This window comes from Nomascus leucogenys, chromosome 14 (genome assembly GCF_006542625.1).
Source record: "Nomascus leucogenys isolate Asia chromosome 14, Asia_NLE_v1, whole genome shotgun sequence".
Classification (NCBI taxonomy): Eukaryota; Metazoa; Chordata; class Mammalia; order Primates; family Hylobatidae; genus Nomascus; species Nomascus leucogenys.
Window position 1 is genome coordinate 91,605,274 of NC_044394.1, and position 17,170 is coordinate 91,622,443.

At 55.5% G+C, this 17,170-nt stretch overlaps 1 protein-coding gene across 12 annotated transcripts in view; it reads right to left on the reverse strand.

The window, feature by feature from the left end:
* The window catches only part of SEPTIN9 (septin 9), a 218,731-nt gene that overhangs the window by 31,439 nt on the left and 170,122 nt on the right, over positions 1-17,170 (reverse strand). Inside the window, exon 1 of one of the 12 annotated variants that reach the window (XM_030827385.1) lies at positions 16,507-17,159. The exons of 9 other annotated variants lie outside the window; for them this stretch is intronic. In XM_030827385.1, the coding sequence (XP_030683245.1) occupies positions 16,507-16,624 (118 nt within the window). In that variant the 5' untranslated portion in view covers positions 16,625-17,159. Of the gene's footprint in view, positions 1-2,131; positions 2,152-2,188; positions 2,322-16,506; positions 17,160-17,170 lie in introns of those variants that run through there. 2 more of the 12 variants (XM_030827387.1, XM_030827389.1) reach the window with 2 other exon arrangements.

Below are 17,170 nucleotides of genomic sequence, written 5' to 3' on the forward strand. Positions count from 1 at the left end.
CTGTGTAAAACTTATTCATCTGATCATTTCCCTCCATGAAGCTGTGACTGGTTTCCATTGCACCTGGGACAAACCAGATTCCTGTGGCTCCAGAATCCTGTCCTACCACCGACGTGCTGTGTGACCCTGAGCAAGTAACTTAACCAGTCTGCGCCTCAATGTTCTTACATGTGAAATGAGATAATATCTGTCTCATAAGAATGCTGGGGATCAGATGAGATATTTATGAAGCACATAGTGTTGTGCCTGGTCAGTAAATGCTTTTTTTTTTTTTTTTGAGACGGAGTCTCGCTCCATCGCCCAGGCTGGAGTGCAGTGGCGCGATCTCGGCTCACTGCAAGCTCCGCCTCCCGGGTTCACACCATTCTCCTGCCTCAGCCTCTCCGAGTAGCTGGGACTACAGGCGCCCGCCACCACGCCCGGCTAATTTTTTTGTATATTTAGTAGAGACGGGGTTTCACCGTGGTCTCGATCTCCTGACCTCGTGATCCGCCCGCCTCGGCCTCCCAAAGTGCTGGGATTACAAGCGTGAGCCACCGCGCCCGGCCTCTGATCAGTAAATGCTTGAAGTCTTTGTTAACAAAACACACGCCCTAACCTACTCTTCAGCTTCCATCCACACACAGCCTCCCTGGCTGCCTTTCAGCTCTTCCAATGAGGCGACCCACAGAGGTCCTCTCTGCCAGGACCATCCTTTCCCCATGCTGCTCCTACAACTCCTGCCTGTTTTCCCGGGATAGCTCATCTAACACTGGGTCCCTCAGTTCTTACACACGTGGCCCAGCACGTGGCCTTACACACGTGGCCCTCTGACTGCTGTCTGGGGTCTGTCGTATTCACTGCCCACAACACCTTACATGTCCAAAGCACCCAGTAAGACGCTGTGAATGAGTGAATGGATGGCCAGCCTGCTGCCCTTTCGTCCGGCTCCTCCTCTCCCCCAGACCAGCATGGGCGCAGCCACGGCTCCCGTCTACCCCAGTAACACTGCTCCCTCTGTGCCGGCCGCGCTGGCCAGAGTCCTTTCCCACGGCGTCCCCGTGGCTTTGGTGTGTGGCCCCCCTGTGAATGAGAGACTCATGATTTCCGGCTTCCACCGTCCTTCTGGAGCCACAAAGCATTAAGGCGGAAGGATGGATGGGCTTCCTGGGACAGCCAGGGTGGGAGGCCGGCTCAGGAAACTTTGTTCGGGAAATGGTCAGTGTGGGATGAGGCGCCTGGTGGGGAGGGGAGTGGGGCAGAGACTTGGGGCCTGGCTGTTCTGCAGCCAGGGACCCTAATCCCCACCCCCTTCCCCGCCCACTTCCCAACCCCAGTGCTGGGCTCAGGGCCCCTGGGGTCTCTCCCAGGAACACAGAAGACACAGTAAGGACCAGGGACACAAGACAGGCAGAGCCCGTGGGCAGGAGGCCTCCAGCCAGAACACCTGAGCCTATGCCTGGCTCCAACCAGACACTGAGACCTTGGCCAGGCCACTCCCCATGCTGAGGCAGGGGGGCCCCTTAGAGGCCACTGCTCACCAAGCACCGCGTGGAAGACATGCCACGGAGAGCTAGCATCTTCTGAGACACCAGCAGAAGGTCAGACGTCTCGCGGCCCAAGGATGACTTTCTCCCAGCATCTATCCATCTGCCGTCCTGCATGAAAAGCCTGACGTGACACGGCCGGCCCCAACGGAAGAGTGATTCGGGAACCGGCAGAGCGGATTTAGTAACTGGCAAACTGGATTTAGTAACTGAGACACTGCCAGGGGTTTGGTAGAAGTCCTCGAATGTACCAGACCCAGCCCTGACCCCCCCAGAGCTCAGCCGAGCACTAAAAGGTACAGAGGCCGAGCTGAGCATCAGAGGAACACTGACCCCAGGGCTGACCGGTGCTCCGCACTCTACAGTTTACAAACGGCTCACATTTACTCGATCGCATCTGGCCCTCTCCTGCGAGGCCTTCCTCAGATTCTCCGCTCCCTAAAGTAATCAGTTGTGCCTTTTGAAATCAGAGCAAAGTAATAAAACTGCAGTAATAGCGTGTTCTTATGAACGCTGTGATGTTAGCTGGTTAAATGAGGGACCCTCAGGGTCTCCCGCACTGCCCTGACCCTGTGTCCCTTCTGGTCCCGGCCCACCCTCCATACCTCCTGCTTCTCCTCTTTCTCCTCCTCCCGAGGACCTGGGGCCTGGGGTTGACCTACTGTGGGACTCCAACGGTGACCTCCAGGAAGAAATGCCCGCTTCTTCCTTCCACCCAGTAGTGACCCCTGTCTCGCTCACGCTCACGCAGCCAACCCAGGAAGCAGCCGGAACCTGGAAGCTCCTAGGGTGGGAGCCTGTCCCCTCCCAGGCCCTTCTAGCCTGAACTCCGGGAAGGAGCTACATTCATATGGTAATTTCTCCCAAGGCTGGGAGGGGGAAGGGGCCTGGCCGGGGCCTGACTGCTTTCCTGAGGCTGCGCCCACTGGGCCTTCCAAGCCCGCTGGGCTCCTGGGCTGCATCCCTGAGGGATGGTAACAGACTGCAGCGCAAACTGCCCACCGGCTGGCTGGGGAGTGGGTGCCCGGATGCAGGCCAGGGCCTTCGCTTTACAGGCTGTGTGGTGGTTTAAAGTGGGCACTTTAATGGGCACGCATTTGTGTTACAGTTTACACGTGTGTGTGTGTGTGTGTGTGTGTGTGTGTGTGACAGTCCAGAAACACGGTAACACATTGCTTCCCCAAGACCTTGGCCCTGGGAGACCTGCGGCCACCCTCACCTGGGGGCCCCAGCACTTCCGGCCTCCCCCAGGAAGGTCCTGTCTCCCCTGGTTTGAAGTTGGCCCCAGGAAAGAATCCTCTCAGAAAAATAAAAGTCACTTCCCCCAGCCTCAGCCCAGCCTCCTACCAGGGGTGAGTTACACCAAACTCACCCTCTCCCTCCCCTCCCACTTCCTCTCTCACGCTGCAACTAGTTGCAGCGAACGGCTCACCCCCCCAGGCCTGCCAGTCTACCACAGAAAAGACACTCGAACTTTGCATTTCCCCTTTCTGACTTGTTCTGGGCTCCAACAGGCAAAGGAAACTGGAAGTCAGCAGCCAGGACCCAGCTGCAGGCCTCCGGGGCCACTCTGCGTCCCCGCCCCAGCCCCTCCTGTCGCTGCGTTGATTCAATGTCCATTCATCCTAGTTCATGGAGCGAGGCCTGGACTCAAGATAAAACAAAGGGGCCCTTAGCCTCCTGGGGCTCACAGAGCACAGCACAGAGAAACGGCTGCAACACCGACTCGCAGCACCTGGCTGGCCAAGCACAGCAAAGCACCCCCGCCAGGCCTGGGTCCCTCAGCAGACACACGGCTTAAAGGCTGGTTGGCTAAACCACATGATCTTGCAATTACCCAAGAGAAATGAAAATGTGTTCGCACAAAACCCCGTAGACCAGCACTCACTGCAGAATTCTTCACAACAGCCAAGAAGCAGAAACAACCCAAATGTCCATCAGCAGATGAAGAGATACACAGTGTGGTCTATCCATGATGGACAATTATTCGGTCATGAAAAAGAATGAAGCACCAGTACCTGCTACAATGTGGATGAGCCTTGAAAATATTCTACCAAGTGAAAGGAGCCAGACACCAAGGCCACATATTGTACGATTCCATTTATACAAACTATCTAGAACAGGTAAATTCATAGAGACGAAAGCAGATGAGCAGTGGCTAGGGGCTGAGAGCCCGGAGTTGGGAATGGGGAATGGCTAATGGGGACACAGTCTCTTTTGGGGATGATGAAATGTGCTGGGATTAATGGCGATGGCTGTGTAACTGTGATGGTTAATTTTCTGTGTCAGCCGGGCGCGGTGGCTCATGTCTGTAATCCCAGCACTTTGGGAGGCCGAGGCAGGTGGATCACAAGGTCAGGAGATCAAGACCACAGTGAAGCCCTGTCTCTACTAAAAATACATTTAAAAAAAATTAGCCGGGCGTGGTGGCAGACGCCTATAGTCCCAGCTACTTGGGAGGCTGAGGCAGGAGAATGGCATGAACCCGGGAGGCGAAGCTTGCAGTGAGCCGAGATTGCGCCACTGCACTCCAGCCTGGGCGACAGAGCGAGACTCCGTCTCAAAAAAAAAAAAAAAAAAAAAAAAAAATTTCTGTGTCAACTGGACTGGGCTATGGGGCACCTAGGTAACTAGTCAAACATTATTCTGAGTGTGTCTGTGAGGGTGTTTTTGGGTGAGTTTAATATTTAACCCTTTTACCTTTTAGGAAAAAAAAAGTTCAGCTCGCTGCCAGCACTCACTTAATTTTACATAAACACGCTCTTTGAGGCTGAAGCAAATCTGACTGATGTTCTATGTGAAAATTAAATATAAAAACTGGCCAGGCACGGTGGCTCACGCCTGTAATCCCAGCACTTTGGGAAGCTGACATGGGCCAATTATTTGAGGTCAGGAGTTTGAGACCAGCCTGGTCAACCTGGTAAAACATCGTCTCTACTAAAAATACAAAAAATTGGCCAGGTGTGGTGGCAGGCACCTTGTAATCCCAGCTAAACTCGGGAGGCTGAGACTGGAGAATCACTTGAACCCGGGAGGCAAAGGTTGCAGTAAGCCGAGATCGTGCCACTGCACTCCAGCCTAGGCAACAGAGAGAGATTCCGTCTCAAAAAACAAAAAAATAAAAAAAAAAATTTTTTTAAATTGTTCCTGCAGTTATTTCTAAGCAAAACAACAGAATCATCTGAGTCATCTATTCTGGAAAAATCAGATTCATCAAATGAATCTTCGGCCAACAACTGATAAAGAACAATGTTAACATCACTCGTAGGAATGCTGTGTTCTCTAGGATTTGACATTTTCAGCGATCGAGAATTACTATTTTTTTTTTTGAGACGGAATCTTGCTCTGTCGTCCAGGCTGGAGTGCAATGGCGCGATCTCGGTTCACTGCAACTTCTGCCTCCTGGGTTCAAGCAATTCTCCTGCCTCAGCCTCCTGAGTAGCTGGGATTACAGGCGCCCACCACCACGCCCGGCTAATTTTTGTATTTTTAGTAGAGAAGGGGTTTCACCATGTTGGCCAGGCTGGTCTCCAACTCCTGGCCTCAGGTGATCCGCCTGCCTCAGCCTTCCCAACTGCTAGGATTACAGGCATGAGCCACCACACCCAGCTGAGAATTACCATTTTTTTTTAATGGAAATACCACTACTAAAAATGGAATGCTATAAACAGAATGATGTCTTTTGTTTCCGAAGTCGATATACTAGAGTGAAGTGAAAATAATAATAAAAGCAAGATACTTCCCCCAGCAAAGTTATCTTGGGGTGAACGCTGCAGCCACAAGCACTGCTGGTGAGTATTCTCGGGGCAAACAGGAAAAGGGTGCAATCAGGAGCCTGCGTAAAGCGGATTGTGTGCTCTGATGGGGGTGGGCCTCCCCCGATCAGTTGAAGGCAACAGGGTTTGGAATGCACACTCCAAGACACAGTGCCTTGGCATAGTGAGTATTTTCAGCTGAAGGAATTTAAGAAACGGCAGGTCCAAGAAGGACTCACTGACCTGCCCCTTCTCTGAAGTACATCAGAAGCCCCTCACGTAAGAGGTGCCCTCCCTACCCCCAGGGGAAAGGAAGAGCCTCATCTCCAGAGATAGAGGATCTGAGAGGGGCCCCAGTACACAGGCCCTGCCGAGACCCCCACAGGCTCACTGTTCAGCTCATCTTTTGTTGCTCTGCCACAGTTTCCCATGACGTTCCACTCTTCATCAAACCCAGCATAAAAACCCTCAGGCCTAGGGTAGGCACAGCGACTCACACCTATAATCCCAGCGCTTTAGAAAGCCGAGGTGGCCGGATCACTTGAGGTCAGGAGTTGAAGAACAACCTGGCCAACATGGTAAAAACCCATCCCTACTAAAAGTACAAAAATTAGCCGGGTGTGGTGACACACACACCTGTAGTGGCAGCTACTCGGGAGGCTGAGGCATGAGAATGGCTTGAACCCAGGAGACAGAGGTTGCAGTGAGCAGAGATCATGCCACTGCACTCCAGCATGGATAAAAGACAAAGCAAAAGAAATAAACAAAAAAACTGATCAAAACAAGCAAAAAACAAATTAAAAAAACAAGCAAAACAAATAAAAACTGTTCAGGCCTAAGCCAGGCATGGTGGCTCCCGCCTGTAATCCCAGCATTTTGGGAGGCCAAGGCAGGAGGATTGCTCGAGCCCAGGAGTTCGAGACCAGCCCGGGCAACATAGTGGGACCCTGTCTCTACAAAAAAAATAAAAAATTAGCCAGGCAGGGTGGTGCATGCCTGTAGTCCCAGCTACTTGGGAGTCTGAGTGGGGACTAAGAGTGGGTTCAGAGCAGCTCCTGGGGCCGGCAGCTGGGCCCCAGCTTGAGCCCACGAAGTCAAGGCTGCAGTGAGCCGTGATCGGGCCACTGCACTCCAGCCTGGACAGGCGACAGAGTGAGACCTTGTCTCAAAACAAAACAAAAACCACTCAGGCTAACGGTTTCTCTGGGTCTTCATTTCCTTATAAAGGCTCGGTGTCAAGTAAAACTCACTTGAATTGTGACGCTCGTTTCCTGTTAATCTCTCTGTCAGTCTCATTTCCAGGGTCCCAGCCAATGAATCCAAAACCGATAGAAGGAAAGGGTTTTTTCTCAGATTTTGTTCTGATCAGGCCTTTGTAATTTTGTGACAAAGGCCTGAAGGTCTGAATAGCAGGACACGAGGCCTGAGAGAGAATTCTTCCTGCTTCACCGCCTTCAACCTGGAACATCAGATTTTTCCTGCTTCAGACTCAAACTGACACACAGGCTCTTCCTGGGTCTCGGGACCGGAACGACGCCATTGGCTCTCCTGGGTCTTGGGCCTTCAGGTGGACACCAGAGCCACACACGGGCTCTCCCATGTCTCCAGCCTGCTGATTTACTCTGCGAATCTTGGCACTTGCCAACCTCCGTAAGGAGGTGAGCCAAATCCTCATAATAATCAATCTCTTTATCTATACACACATACACACCTTCTATTGGTTCTGTTTCTCTGGATGAACCTAATACAATCACTTTGTGAATACAGCAAAACCATTGAACTGTAGACTGTAAAAAGGTCAAGATCACAGTATGTGAATTCTATCTCCATAAAGCTATCACTTAAACAGCAACAAGCAGCCGGTGAGCCCTGTGCACTCCTCCGCAAACAAGATCGGGCACAGCGTCGTTCTTGCCCTCGGATGTCCCCAGCCTCCAGCCCGAGTCTATAGGAACATCTTTCATGTGCCCCCTCCTTCAATTCTGTAGCCAAAGGGTGGGGGTGGTCCTGAGCCTGGTACCTTCTCTGCACCTCCTCACCCTCTCCTCACACCAGCCAATGGACACAGAGGTCTCCCCATGGATTTTTATTTTTATTTATTTTTATTTTTTCGAGACAGAGTCTCACTCTGTCGCCCAGGCTGGAGTGCAGTGGCGCGACCTCGGCTCACTGCAACCTCCGCCTCCTGGATTCCAGTGATTCTCCTGCCTCAGCTTCCCAAGTAACTGTGATTACAGGCACGTGCCACCACACCCAGCTAATTTTTTGTATTTTTACTAGAGGTAGGGTTTCTCCATGTTGGCCAGGCTGGTCTCAAACTCCTGACTTCAGGTGATCCACCCGCCTCGGCCTCCCAAAGTGCTGGGATTACAGGTGTGAGCCACCAAGCCCAGCCTCCCCACAGATTTTTAAAAGGGCCCTGGGTAACACAGACTGGGATCTGCTAAGTCACTAAATGACCCTTTTAAATAAAGAAGGAAGTCATAAACCTCCACTTGAAAGGTGTGGGGGATGGCAACAGAAACACAGCCAGCCAGAAACCAGAAAGGTCTCACTCAACTCATCCCCAAGGTCTCTGGGCAGAAGGAACAAGAGAAAACCCGCCTCCCAAACCCCACCGCCCCATCCCCAAGATGCAGCTCCCACAGTGGACCGCTCAGCCCCACCCCACCCCACTCCCCGGAGGCAAGATGCAGCTGTGCATAGCGGCAGCAGTGAGGACGCCGGTCTGGCAGGCCCCCACACCCCACTCAGCACCCTACTCCCCGGACGCAAGATGCAGCTGTGCATAGCGGCAGCAGTGAGGACCCCGGCCTGGCAGGCCCCCACATCCCTGGCTGAGGGCTCCAGGGGCCAGGGCTGCTCAACAGGACCAAGAGGAAATGACCGCAGGAGCCCCCAGCTGCTGGGGGTGGCCCCTGCGGTTTCCTGGGCCATCTCTGGTGGACCCACTCCAAATCTGGAAGAGGCCCAAACCCAATCCCTCCCCGTATCCCAAACCCCAACCACGCCAGCCAGGAGCCTTAGTAGACGAGAAAAAATTCAATTAAGCCCCATTGTGCTGGGTGACATAGGCCCCAGAGGAAGAGGGGCCCCTGGATTGCTGAAGTTTAATGATAACTTCAGCAGTTGGGTCTTCAAGTTAATTAGTTCTTTCTTCCCCAGCAGTCCTCGGGGAGCCCCATGGTGAGCTGTGAGGAGCCAGCCCAGTGTGGCACACACAACATAGGGGCCTTCTCTCACTCCCACTCCACAAACACCAGGGCCCCTCAGGGGACCAGACTCCCATCCCTGCGTCATTTCTCCCCCACCGCTCTCTCAACAAGGAACGGAGAAGGAGCTTCTACTGCTTAACCAGATGTAGAAACTGAGGCATGCACAGAGAGGTCATGTGTGATATGGTTTGGATGTTGTCCCCTCCAAATCTCATACTGAAATGTGATTCCTGATGTTGGAGGTAAGGCCTGGGGGGGGTGGGGGTTGGGTCATGGAGGCAGATCCCTCATGGATGGCTTGTTGCCCTCCCCACGGTCATGAGGTCCAGGAGATCTGATTGCTATAGAGTCTCAGAGGGCTGGGTGCAGTGGCTCACGCCTGTAATCCCAGCACTTTGGGAGGCCAGGCAGGTGGATCACAAGGTTAGGAGTTCGGGACCAGTCCGACCAACATGGCGAAACCCCATCTCTAGTAAAAATACAAAAAAATTAGCTGGACGCGGTGGCATGCACCTGTAATCCCAGCTACTCAGGAGGCTGAGGTTGCAGTGAGCCGAAGATTGCGCCACTGCACTCCAGCCCGGGTGACAGAGTGAGACTCCATCCCAAAACAAAACAAAACAAAAAGAATCTGAGAGTTTCCTCTCTCGCCATGTGACGTGCCAGCTCCCCCTTCACCTTCTACCATGAGGAAAAGCTTCCTGGGGCCTCCCCAGAAGCCAAGCAGATGCTGGCACCACTTGTATAGCCTGCAGAACTGTGAGCCAAATAACCCCCCAGCCTCGGCCGTTCCTTTATAGCAACTCAAAATGGACGAACGTGATATGTTAGTTTCTCTTTCTGGACCCCACAATCTGCCTGGCTGGGGCTGTGCTCTGGGGAAATGGCAACTGTGAGGTCCTCACAGACCAGGCCCGGGTCTTAACCACAGCCGCATCTCAGCGCCTTGATTATTACCGAGTGGATGCCAAAAAAGCACTGCTGGGTGAATGCGCGAGTGAATGATGAAGACGGAGGTGGCTGTTGGTGCCAGGGCAAGGCCCCAGGAGTCTGGGGAGGTGGGACCGGGCAGTTCAGGTCAACCGCTAACCCTGGGCAAGGCCGGGAAGCAGCCAGGATGGGAAAGGACAGCTAAGGGACTTTCTGCAAGTGGCCTCACTCTTCCCAGGTGGGCAGGAAGCAGGAATCAGACCAAGGAGTGCCAGGTGGTAGCGGCACTCAGGTGGCCTGAGGAGCAGGTGCAGGCTCAGCAGGGCTGGTGGTGCCATGTGTGGGGCCAACCCTGGCCCCGTTCACTACCTCTACCTCCTGGACGCATGGGCCCATGGCTCGCCAAGGCCCTCCTCTGTCCCCACGCCCACCTCTCCAGGCTCCACTTCCCGACGCCAACTCGTTTTCTCACTCCCATCTCTCCCGTTGCCCCTATATCTGAGCTGACCTCCCCCCTGAGCTCTGGTGAAACTCTAGAGAGCCCAGAGGTGCATCTCACATTCCTGGGCCACAAAGCCTTTGCGGTCTCCACCTTCCTGGGCCAGTCCATCTTACAGCTGGGTGTGTACTTATCTCACTGGCTCGGAAGCTTCAGGAAGGCCCATCTTGCATGCTCCCGCCCCCCACTTCCCGCCTGCCACTCAGCCCGTGGCTGCCTTGTGGTTGGGCCTTGGCAGCCACCGCAGCTGGTAACACACACTTCGCACTTCTGTGTCCAGGTTCCGTGCTGAGCCTCTTCGGTTTCATCTCTGTTTGTCTTCATATGGTCCCTGACGTGGTAACCATCATTATCCACTTTTCAGACAAAAGACCATGGCTCTCGGCGAGGAGGAATGGCAGGTCTGAGGCCACGTGGTTCGTAATAGGCAAATGGACCCGGCAGTCTCTCTACCCACGAACAGGGCTCCTCCCTGTCTGCACACTTTGCTGAGGTTTTAGAGCCTGGAGCCAGTGAGTCTCCATGGAGCACAAGGACAGCGGTGGTGCCGGGGCTGGAACAAGGCAGGGGCCTCCCGAATCACAGTCCCGGCTGTGGACTACACCTCAGGACCCCACCCTGGCTGGGAACCTTGCTCCAGCCCCCCCGGGACCTCTTCCCACCCTGAGCCCTGCACTGGGCTGTGCACGGGGGTCTGCTGAATGAGTGAGGGCAGGAGGGATGGTGAGCAGGGTACAAAGCGACTATGGTGGGTTGGCTTCTGCTGGAAGCTTGAAACATTGCTGGCGAGCAGGACGATACCAGGGGAAGAGGTTACAGCCCTCAGAAGGGCTCGCTGGGGACTGTCCTGCAGCCCTGTCATTGGGACAGGCAGAAAATCCAGCCCCCCTTCAGGGTGAGTCCAGGAAGCCTGTGGGGGCACCGGCTCTAGCTAGGGTGGCGCGTGGGTTTACCCAGGGCACGCTGCCGTGGCCCAGAGTTAGCTTAAACCTCATGTATTCTGTAAATAATTATTTATAATACACAAGACTTATTCATCCTCTAAGAAGAGTAAAACATTACAGGAGGCACTTTCTCACCAACTAAACATGTCATAGTGACTTCACTGCGTCATTGAGGGAGGGCCCCAGGGTGCCCGGTCCAGAGCAAACTGTGGCCAGGGGGACGGGCACACTGCCAAATCTGCTGGACGTCCACCCCTGAAAATGTGGGCTAAATTCTCTTCAACAGGTTACAAGGAAATTCATTGTGAACCCCATGTTTCCACCACTATCGGCTGTTCCAGAAGACTGGGAGGAGGGGTCTTGCCTTTTCACCACTCTTGGTCACAGGGTTTGAGGCCACAACTTGGACTGGGACCTCAATCTCCTTCCTGGGGAAGAGGCTCAGTCAGGGTGTCTGCCAAGGCCCAGCGCACAAACACAGAACTCGCTTAACGTCTGCTCCGGCACCTCTGGGCCTCCCACACTGGGTTCCCCTATCTGACCCCTCAAGCAGTGAGAGTGATGGGGCATAGGGCGCCTCTAGGGGAGACTTGGGGGGCTGGAGCAAGGTTCCCAGCCCCGGGTGAGGTCCTGAGGCATGGTCCATGCAGTGATGCTTCTCACGGGAGGCCTGACGCATGACCAGGAGCTCGGAGACTCAGCAGAGGTCTGGGCATGGGACTCTCAGTATGCAGCCAGGGCGAGGGCCGAGGCTGTATGGATGCGAGCAGGTGACCCTGTGCCACCGGGTGCCATCTGTGCCAGGCCCTGTGCAGCCGTCCCCATCTCACTGAGCTTCAGGGAGGTGACGCAACCATCCCAGGCACACAGCCCTGGGGGCAAAGGCTGGATCCAGGTGTGTCCGATTCCAGAATTCAAGAGGACAAGTAGAGGAGTCTACGTCCCCTGAGACTGCAGTGATGGCTTAGTGCCTCAGGATGGCCAGGCTGGCTCCTGCAGCTTTAGTCAGCCGTGCCCTCCTTCAGTCATCCAGGGTCCCAGCGCTGGTCCCTGAGACCTGGTACTGGCCATAGGGGCCCATCTCTGGCTGTGGACATCTGGTGCTGGTCACTGAGATCTGGTATTGGCCGTGGGGACCTGTCCTTGGCTGTAGGTGACCCAGTGCTGGTCCCTGAGACCTGGTACTGGCCATGGGGGCCCGTCCCTGGCTGTGGGTACCCGGTGCTGGTCCCTGAGATCTGGTACTGGCCGTGGGGGCCCATCCCTGGCTGCAGGGACCCAGTATTGTCTGTGGGGTCTGTCCCTGGCTTCGGGGAGCCAGTAGTGCCTGTGGGGCCCATCCCTGGCGGTGGGGACCTGGTGCTGGAGGATCCTGACAGCAAAACCGCAGAAGCGACAGGTAACAGCAATCCATTAGCAGAGCCTGTGGCCTGCCCTGGCCGCAGCACCTTCCTCCGCTCTGTGCCCTCTCACCACAAATCCTAGTGCAGGTAACGAAGCCAAGAGGTGGAGAATCCGCAGAAGGACGCACACCACACCTGCTCCTCATGAGGCGTCCCTGCGCCCCGGGTGGCTGAGACCCCCCGCTCCTCCTCTAGGCCTCTTCGTGCCAGGTCTACGCTGTTCTGCCGGGCTTCAGCTCCCACCCGCCCAGCCCCCCAGCTACAGACAGCAGCGATTCTCCCTCCCACTCAATGGGGCCACTGTCCAGCCCATCATTAGTCTTCAGGGCTGGCAGATGACACCGGCCACGGGCAGCGTTTCCTCCAGCCCCAGCACACAAGGCACAAAAGACACCATAACCATCCTGCCCCAAGACCCTCCTAGTCACGTGACGCATGGGAAGTGGGCCAGTAATCTTCCAGGGCAGTCCCCTGCCCTGGGGGACAGCGTGTTCAAATCCCCGAGGAAATGCTGCTCTTTGGCCCTTTTTCTGAAAAACCCTCCAAGGAGACCTTGTGCGGAGGGTGCAGGGAGAATGGAGATTCTTGTGACTGTCTCAGGCTAGCCTCACAGAAACCACAAACTATTTGGATAAAAGTTGAAAATCTGTGGTCACACAATGCTGACCATTCATTCAAACACTCGTTGAGCAAGCACCTATGACGTCTGGGAACTCAGGACGTGGATCGATAAGACACAGTCCTCCTGTCCGTTCTAGTGAGAGAGAGAGAGAGAGAGAGATGGCACCATCAACCCCGCCCGCTGGGGGCCCCCTTGGAGAGGGCGTGCAGGTTCAGGGCCGAATCTGCCCAGTGGATGTGCCACCCACGTCCGCATATCTCCTGGTCCTGTGGTGGCCCCTGGAACAAAGGCTGAGAGATAAGAGACAAGGATCTGGGGGAGGGAGGACATCCATGCACATTCCACTGGGGACACCAGCAAGGGTGACTGTTCAGTGACTGTTCAGATGACTGAGTCACCTGGTGCTTGGAGCCTGGCACCCACAGAGCAGGGCGGCGGTGGCAGGCCCTGCCGGGGGCACAGGCCTGAGAAGGGAGTGCTGCCAGCTAGGCTCGACGGGACAGAGAGTGAAGGGCCCCCTTCCTGAAGGCCATGTAGAGGCCGGGGGTCGATGTCAGCAACTCCATCAACGTCAGTCCCCTGAAGCCGACCCAGAGTTGGGGTAAGAGCAGCCTTGGGTGCTCAGGAGCCAAGATCTCACAGAGGGTGCTCCCCACCCCTAGCTTAGGGATAGTGACAAATCTGGAGTGCTTCTGCCCATGGTCCAACTACTGAACCTAAATGAATGCACTGACAAATCGCATTTAGTGTTATTCACAGGGAAAAGGGAGGAAAAAAAAAGAAAGCCAGTCGCATTTAGGCTGGCTGGCCAGGGGGAGGGCAGATGGGCCATCACCTCTGCCACTTTTCAGGCCCTTTGCACTGACCCCCCACCCCCAGCAAAACCAAGGCCCAGCCCCTCCCCGCGAAACCAGCCCTGGAGTCAGCTGGGATGAAGAAACTCCTGCAGGCAGATCATTAACTCTACTGTGATGTTTCGAGCAGGGAACCCAGATCAGGCCAAGGCAGCTCAGGCGCCTGCAGAAGGCCCAGACCTCTGGGTGTTAAGCTCTCTCTTCCTGCACCCCCTCTGGGCCGGGCGGGCAGTGTGCGATTCCCAGGGTTGATGAAAGACAGGAGGAAGAGGCTGAGCGGCGGCGAGTTTGAACAGCCAGCCCTGGGAGGGGCTGAGGTGGGGAAGGTTCCCACTGCTGCTCTAGAGGCCCCGGAGCAAGGCTCCCATGATTCCACCGCCAGCTGGGCAGGCACAGGCCTGGGTGCTGAGTGTGCCAGGATCTCCGCCGCTTCCTGGGTGGGGGCGAGAGAGACCCTCATGGTCCTGTAATTAGACCTGCGCCTTCCCAGCCAATTCCTCATCAAACAAACTCACACATACAGAGGACTGGGCATGGCCACCACCCTCGGGAGCCTTCCTGGGAAAGCTTCCCAAGGCTCTGCTGAGCTCCAGGAACACGTCGCTACCTGTCCAGGAACCAGGCTGGCACTCAATAAACAAATCAAAGCTCGGCGCTGGAAGGCAGAACTCTGGGACTAGAGTCCCAGCCAAGGGCCACAAGTCCCTCAGGAAGCCTCTTCCCCAAAGAGTGGCTGTGGGAAGCTGGCAGCCTCCAGGGTCGTCAGCCTCCAGGTCTTCCCAAAGCCCAGGTGGTATCAATGCCCTGTGTTAAGGTGAGGGCTGCAGAGAGGGGCCGGCGGGGAGGAGCCCCCACAGCGTACGCCGGCCATTGACCCTACTCTCAAGCATTGAAATAAAGCCCTCTTCCCACACCCTCGGCCAGGGAGAGAGGGCGGAAGCCCTAAACATCCGGGGTGTATGGGAAAGGCTTACATGTACAGAGGAACCAGATAACGGAAGCTGCTGGTGGTGGTGACAGGCTTCTTAAAGGGGCCTTGAGACGTTTGACACCAGCAGGAAAGCCACACACTGCACCAGGCCTGGGGGCAGGGAGAAGGGGCTCCTGAGGACAGGGTGGTCCCCTCCCGTGGAAGTGCCTCTCATTGTCTGATAAGAGCGGCTCGGACCAGCCATGGCACAACAGGAAGTTGGGAGAATACGGTGGCCCAGGAGGCTGGCCAGGGCTGGGGAGTGGTCAACCCAGAGGCTCTGGTTGCCCAAGTGGGTCTAGGGCTTCCGGGGTGAAAGTCCTTGTGGAACGCAGTGGACCCAGTGTTCGGAGGATAGATCCCAGGCCCAGATAAGGCTTTTTTTTTTTTTTTGAGATAGAGTTTCACTCTTGTTGCCCAGGCTGGAGTGCAGTAGCACAATCTCAGCTCACTGCAACTTCCGCCTCCCAGGTTCAAGTGATTCTCCTGCCTCAGCCTCCGGTGTAGCTACCATTACAGGCACACGCCACCATGCCCAGATCAGCCAGTATTTTTAGTAGAGACAGGGTTTCACTATGATGGCAAGGCTGGTCTCGAACTCTTGACCTCAGGTGGTCTGCCTGCCTTGGCCTCCTGAAGTGTTGGGATTACAGGCATGAGCCACTGCACCCAGCCGACAAGGCCGTTTTTGACACGGAATGCTGGTCTGACCACACAGTGCTTGATGGCTTCTGCCTGCAACTGTGCCCCCGCCTTCCATTAAAACAGGGCTCTCAGGGCAGAAGTCACATTTTCTCATCCCAGAATGCCCCATGCCACCCCCCCAAGCGCACACAGGGGGTCCTCCCCACCGCAGCTGAATTGGCCCCATCACCATCACAATCACAGCCTACAGGGGCGGGGGCTGGTGGGAACACACACAAAGTGGCCGATGCAATAGTGTCTCAGACACCCCGACACAGAAATGACCAGGGGGCAGGAGGGGCAAGCTGGGAGTCAGAGGCAACTCAGGTCTCCAGAGACAGGCATGAAAAAAGGCGAGCCACACCACAGGCCTTCCTTGACCACATCTCAGCCTAAAAGAGACCCAAGAAGGAGAAACAAGAATCCCACCTTTCCAACGAGGACTCGTATGCTAGATGCTAAGCAAACACCTTCTTCCTTTTCCTGAAAAGGAGCTCCTGGGGCTGCCGGGGGAGTTGGCCAAAGAGAATGACATTCATGGAAACACAGGCGGCCCCATTAAGTTTCAAGGCAAGGTGGCAATGAATGGAGGAGGAAAACCCACACCATTACTAGGGAATGGGGCCTTTTTCTGCTTCCTCCTCTTCTAATGGGCTTTCTCATGTGGGATCCAAACCAAATTCAAACTCGGTCCTGATCCAGCAGGTGCTGTCCCCACAGCCCCGAACAGACCTGCCAGAAAACCACTGCTCAACCTGCTTCCGGGTGGCACATTTTCCTCCGGGAAAGGAATTACAAACTTATCTTAGATGAGCAGAGAGCTGTTCCCCAAACCTCTGACCAAAACACAGCAGATTTCACGTCAAAAAGCAGAGAGAGGGGCCAGGGATGAAGTGCAGCAGGCTGGAGGCTGAGTCAGTCCCCAGTCACTGGGATGGCGTTTCAGGAGCAAATGGCATTGCCTGCAAAGCTCCTCGCCCCTCCCTGCTTTGAGGCCGGGGACCACCCTCTGTTGGCTGCATGATTTAGTCTCTGAGGTTCTCCCAGCATGAAAAGCCCCTCTGAAAGCAGGTCCATTAGGGAGATCCCTCAGTCTCTGCTCACCGACATGCCTCTGCGTGGCGGACACGCAGCACGCCATTGTAGAGAAGCAAAGCACACGCAGACCAGCCGTGCCAGCAGCACCCTCCCTCCCCGCTCCTCCCAGGAACGCCCTGCACATCTCCAACACATCCAGGAATCCAGAGCTGGGCTGTAGCAGCAGTTCCCTGGATCCCAGTGCCGGCGCTGCGGGGAGCTTCGGTTACTGCATTTCGAGCGTTGAGACTATCTCCAGCCTCCAGGCAGCCGGTCTTCGGGAGCCCAAAGGGGTGATAACTTGAGCGGAGTGATTTTAGAGAAAGTGGTGGCCAATTCGAATTTCCTCCTGGCCCTTCTGGAAGCCAGGGAAACCCCTTGCGAAAAGGAAACATGTTCCAAGCAGCTCCCGGCAGGAGGAGAACTTAGCCACTCAGCTTAGTTGGCCAAATATTTACAAAGAGATAGCTGTGACCACACAAAGCCCTATTCTTCTATTTTGAGGCCGAAAATCTGGTCCCCGCGTGGAGACCGAGCTCCCCGCCACCCCTCTCCTGGGGACCCCGCTCGGTCCTGCCGGCCTCGGGCCGGGGCCCAGGGACAGCGTGGCTCCCGGCCCCGCCACCATGGCCATCGGGGTCCGCCTCACGGCCGCGCCACCTGAGAGCCCCCGAGCCAGTGGTGCAAGGCT